The sequence below is a fragment of the Arachis duranensis genome, chromosome 8 (genome assembly GCF_000817695.3).
Source record: "Arachis duranensis cultivar V14167 chromosome 8, aradu.V14167.gnm2.J7QH, whole genome shotgun sequence".
NCBI classification, from domain to species: Eukaryota; Viridiplantae; Streptophyta; class Magnoliopsida; order Fabales; family Fabaceae; genus Arachis; species Arachis duranensis.
The window spans coordinates 41,156,621-41,162,620 of NC_029779.3; the positions used below are offsets into that span (position 1 = coordinate 41,156,621).

A 6,000-nucleotide genomic window follows, 5' to 3' on the forward strand; every position below is an offset into this window, starting at 1 on the left:
TGACAACATGCATGCATAAATCGAATCAGCCCAATTCGATTTGCACGAAATTGACTCATATTCATTTGATTTACTACCAACTAATGTAAATTGAATAAGACTCATTCGATTTACACATAAACATCCATTAAAAAGTTCATATAATATTTTTTGTTTGGGTAATTTGTGTAATTTAAGATTGGCTTTGATTTATTTAAGCATTTTACCCTTCAAATAAAGGTTCTCAACAATTCAAACCTTTTTGAAAATAGCTTTTCAATCATCTACTACAATTACAGTACGTATCTACCAAAAAGGAAAAAAAATAGATATAAATAAAAAAAAATTACACTTATCCTTTGTACTTTTTTTAAGAAAAAATGTGACAGTAAACTGGAAAGAGTTTCCAACGATTCTTAAATGCTACTAACGCTATTTAAATAAGATTTTGGAACCTTCATGAAGTCACGAAGTGATGAAGAGTTGAAGAAAATATACAAAGAAAAAGATGTATCAACTCTAAGAATTTCTTCATTGTTCTCTTCATCCCTTAGGTTCTTGTTTATGGACAGAAAGAAAAATAATTTATAATTTAAAAAATTATTGTATATTCATATTTAAATCATATCCGTGTAATTTTAAGAATAATTCATTGTCATTCGAGATATTTTAGAACTACATCTAAGAACCAATTAGGGTTTCAAAACTAAGTTGTCATGTTTTTGAACTTCTCAACTTGTGTACAAATTATGATTCTTTGTACTTCAATTTTTTTTTTTTATAAATTGATCTAATAGTGATATGCAGTCTTAAAAATGCTTATCGAAAGAATATCTAAGCTTTTTATATGGTAAAAGTATCTAATCTAAGTTTTACCAAAATTAAGAGAATATATAAAATTCTTAGATTTTTCAAATTCAATCTGGGTCTTACTTGAGAAAGATAAGAAAATGTCTAAAGTTCTTAAGTTAACATGCTACATTTTAGATTTTAGGTCATGGATTTTCAGTCTAAGTTTAAAATTCGTGACCTAAAAACCCAGTATAATTCACACTTTCTTGGGTTTTTTTGGTTAGAAATATACAAACCATTCCTACATTTGGTACGAATTTCTTCTAATATGTACTCAAATTCATTGGAGAGACACACCCATGGGAGAGGTTTGGCACCTCGATGTCGGGTCCATACCTCATACAGGGATGATTTAGAAGCCGCCACTTCAGCCAGCAGCAAGCTTGTATAGATACTTAATGTGTTAACTACCATTGAATGGGTGAATACCCGTAGAACTAAACAAAGAATTATGATACAAAAACAATATAGGTAAACCAAACAGGTCTACCTTAAAAATACAATCATATCCTTTGGGACGCTGTGAAGTTTAATATGAACACAAGATGTTTTGTACGGTTGTACCTTTCTCTGCATGCTGATTCTTCAACCATCCCATGGATTACTAGTGTCTATTGTCTTCAAATTTCAAATGACTCAATGTTCCTATGGTTTTAAGTTTCCTATGATCAGATAGCTAGCTAACAAATGAGATTGAAATCTTCTCAGGGGGTCAAATCGTCAAGATCTATCTAGCAGAAAAATTAGTGATCTAATTTGCCTACATACACAATGTGAACCCTAGAAGCAGAAAATCCATGCTTTTGTGAAGGGTATCTATAGCATTATCCACATCTACTTACACGAAAATCGAAGTTGCACGGTTCCTCCACCTGCCTTTTCGCGAGCTAGCTATGCTAGCTATAAGAGGGTGTCCTGCGTTGTATAAAGCATTTGATCCCATAAGTTTCAACCCGAGGTTTTTTGTCAAATATGACAGTCTACTTTCATCCCCTCCCGAAATTTGTTGCAGTTGGAGTGCCTGTTCACGAGACATGATTGCGTAGAGCTGCAACGGCAACTTCAAGGGATAGGGATAGCTGTTTAACAGATCCTTGTAATGTTCCTCAGAAGCACCGAAAGTGACTTGCATAAGCCCCATTGATTGCGGACTTGCCGATGAAGGATCAAATATGAAAGCGAATTTACCATACTCCAAATCAGGCCTCTTGAATATATCTAACAGTACATCATTGTTCGGCCCGATATTCTTTACTGTGTACTTTCTAGGATAGTTTTGCGGAACACGGCATGATTGGTAAATGCGTGAAGCTTCTCTCAACCCACTCAGGAAAGCACCGTGCATTGTGGCTGGGTACTGCCTACTTGTGGCCTCACCAGCAAAGAACAGTCGGTTACCCACATTTTCAGCGAGTATATCATAATCACTACCAGATGATTGCACACTAACATGAGAATATGCACCGCATGATAGTGGGTCGCTGCCCCATCGTGTGCAAATCGACTGTATCGGATTGGGCACAGTGATACCTTTAGATTGATATATACCTGCATAATAGATGCCCCACATGAAGCAAAATAGGCAAAGGAATATAACATGATATTAAATAAATAGTTGGATTGATAAAACTCATAATTTGTAAAGGTTACTTGATAGTACAAGTATAACAAAAATTTACACCCAGTATAAGGTGATCCCTACTTTTATAATCATCATCATCATCATCATATATATTCAAAACATAAAGCTAAGAACACATTCAACAGATATATACAAATTTTATAATTGAATTAATACTGGATTCTTTTCTTGTGTTTTCAGGAGTTCCATACCCGATTTCTTGAATTAAACAGTTAAGTGTCCATGACTATTCCAGTATTGCACTCATTTATCAAGTCATAGTTATACTATTGTTTATTAGTACTTTATTACTCTTTTCTATTTATAAACAGGGGAATGTGGAAGGAGCGAACATGTTCAGTAAAGAAAATTTCATATATAATTATGTAATAGAGGCTGTGACTAAGACTACAAAATCCGACTAAACCGTGGCAACATAAATAAATATGTGATCCTTTTTTGAATTACAATATTCCATACCATGATTTAGTAAATGAAACAAAAAAGGCAAAGCAAAATAAAATTAAATTAAATATCAAAATTTGGTATATTAAATAACATGATATACTAGCATTTGATTTTTCACAAACAATCAATGAACTAAATCAATACCTCTTAAGACGTTCAAAACCCGATTGAGCAAATCAGATGGATCTGTGGATTCAAAGCTTTGTGCGGCTTCACCAGCCACCAGTGCAAGAAGTGCTGGGCCTCCTGAAACAGTATGGTAACTGTAAAACAAGAAGAATTCACCACGTTGATGGCTACATTCATTGAGACATCCGAATGTGTCCAGTTCTTCACCCCAGAACACATGAGGAAAAACCATTGCTACTTTGTTCAGCAGCCCAAATCCCAACCTCTCAATTGCTTCGAGCTTTCTGGGAGGTAATTCGGGTTCAAAGCTCACAGTCTTCTTTTTCAGAACCCCAAGAGGCAAAGTGCACAAAACGATATCTCCTTGGAAGACTTGGTCCCCTGCAATAACCTCAATACCGTCATTTCCATATCTGATGGTGCTGACAATCTTTTCATAAAAAATAGGAACTCCTTCACATAAGGCTTTTATCAATCTCCAATTGCCTCCTGCAAGAAAGCAATGATCACCACCCATTTCATATGGATCGTCCTGATCCCAATACGCAGCTGAAAGATTCGAAAGACATCCAGCATTTGCGTATTCTAAATTCGCAAGGTGCCAATCAAGCAACTGCTTCTCATCAGGACTTCGAGCCACAGCATACAAAAGCCTGAGTGTCTCCAAGACTGAACCAAGAGATGTATCACTCGCAAACCCACCCATAATTTTCCGCAGCTCCATAACTTTGTCAAGTAACCTATTGAATATGAACTCAACACTTGCATCCATTTTCTTATCAACCGGTTCCCCGTTTGGCTTGTACAAGGGGCAATTATCTCTAACTTTATGAAGCGGTATAGAAAGCTGTCGAGCCAGAACCCCCAAAGGGTTAGCATGAATGCCAGTAATAACACTCCCACCAAGATCTATCGCAGCGAATTTCCCATCGGCCCCCATTTTTTGAGTATAAACCCTGCCACCAGGACGGTTCCTGCCTTCCAAAACCACAACCTTATAACCAAACGACAATAGCTGCCGGGCTGCTGCCAATCCAGCAAGACCAGCACCAACGACAATCACGGTCCCTTCATTTGCCTCCGGAATTTGAGCAGAAAACGCAGGCGAAACCCCAAAATTAATGTAACCATTGTACAGAAGAAAGTCATAAGCAGAATTAATCAAATGTTCACACTCACTGCTCACGGTCTCTCGAATATGCCCTTTCGTCAACCAAACCCTCACATTACTTCTCCACAGAGTTAGTATATGATTCCTTATGACAATATAATCATTTTGCTCTTTCCCACCCAATTGTCTCACAACGCCGGCTCTAATCTCATCCTCAAGCAAAGCATCAATGGGGAAACCTAGAGAAAACGCAATCATAGCCTCGGTTTCAGTCTCTTTCTCCAAAGCCTCCTTGGTCTTACTTTTCTTCTTCAATCCACTCCCTAACTCCTTCTCAAAAATCTCATCCATCAAATTCTCGTCATAGCTCCGCAAATTCGCCTTCTTTCTCAGCGAACGCTTCGCAACGGATCCATCCAAACATGGAGTTTGCATTGTTGCTATCTAGGGTTCAAATAATGAAGCCAACAAAAATCCTAACCCTAGGTCAACAAAGAAACATGCCTCAACTTAAACTATTTCAAAAAACCCCATGATACATTCCTAATTTCCTATGAAACCTCAACGGACGGAATCAGAGCACGGCGGCGGAACAGCTGAGCAGACAGCACAGAAAGAGCAGAACACAGATCCGGCGAGAGAAGGGAAGATCGGCGGCATATCGGAAAAATTAAAGGTATTTTGTTAATGCAAGAAGGGGCAAAGAAATGCTCAATGGACGCTATTTACTCATTTAGCCACTGATTAATGAAACAAAGAACGCAAGAAATGAGAGAGGGAGAAGTGAGAACAAGAGGAAATTGTTGAGAAAGAGAGAGGGCTTACAGCGATTGGATGCAGAGGTTTCTTCTCACTAGAGAGAAGGGAGACACATACACACTGCATGCGAAATGCGACAAATATTGTTTGATTTATCCCAAGGATAACTTCGAAATATGAATTAAGGGTAATCTTATTGATTTTTTTAAAAAAATTAGTTAATTTTTTTAAAATTATTTTATTTTAAATTTTAAATTGTATTAATTAAAAATTAATTTTTTGTATTTTCTCATGAATTAATCCAAGCGAAGATGAGTGTGAATAGAATTTTTTGAATTTTTTCCTTAAAATTTTGACGACAAAAAGAGAAAATGGTATATTATTATCTTTTTATGTATTTCAAATCGTATTTTGAATTTTTGATAGACAACGAAAAATAAAGTTAAAAAAAATAGAAATTAATTTAGAAAAGCAGTCCTAATAAAATCAACATGAAAATAAAAAAAAATACACGAAAAAAAAAACATTCTAGCAAAAGTTCATGTTCTTGCCAAATAAATTTATGTTCAATGATTTTTTAAAGGTAGAGAATTATTGCTACTTTAGAGTCAACTTTCATGCAAATATTCATATATTTATGGTTTAGGGTCAAATTCAAACCCAATAGTATACTTCAGAGTTTTATTAGAGTCATCGTACAGCTACCTAGATTCGCATTGTAATAAACCAAGAATTTATTTTTATGATCTCTTAATATACCACTACAAGTCGCCTGACCGTCCTTTCTAGCAGAGTTATCGAAATCCAACTTAATGAAAAAAGGGGTGAAGGATCCAACATATTTATTTTTTCAACAAAGCACCCACTCTTTTCGTTATTTGAGCTATCTTCTTATGTGTTGAGTTATATTCTTTAGCTAAGTGTACTACCAAATCGTGGATTTTATCTTCATCTACTACATAGACCCTCTCAAAAATATGTTTGTTACGACAATACCAAAGAGAGCACAAGGTACAAGAAAACAACAAAGACCAAAGAACGTCTTGGTAATAGGATTAAAATGATAAGTTCTTTAACAATT

General features: G+C 35.7%; 1 protein-coding gene across 1 annotated transcript; it reads right to left on the reverse strand.

Moving 5' to 3' along the window:
• Nucleotides 1–1,280: 1,280 nt before the first annotated feature.
• Nucleotides 1,281–5,081, reverse strand: LOC107462820 (lysine-specific histone demethylase 1 homolog 2). The gene is made up of 3 exons (XM_016081495.3): nucleotides 4,986–5,081; nucleotides 3,065–4,756; nucleotides 1,281–2,379 (listed from the first exon to the last, which is right to left on the reverse strand). The coding sequence occupies exons 2-3, from the start codon at nucleotides 4,593–4,595 to the stop codon at nucleotides 1,670–1,672; spliced, it is 2,241 nt and encodes a 746-aa protein (XP_015936981.1). The 5' UTR covers nucleotides 4,596–4,756; nucleotides 4,986–5,081; the 3' UTR covers nucleotides 1,281–1,669.
• Between the last annotated feature and the right edge of the window lie 919 nt (nucleotides 5,082–6,000).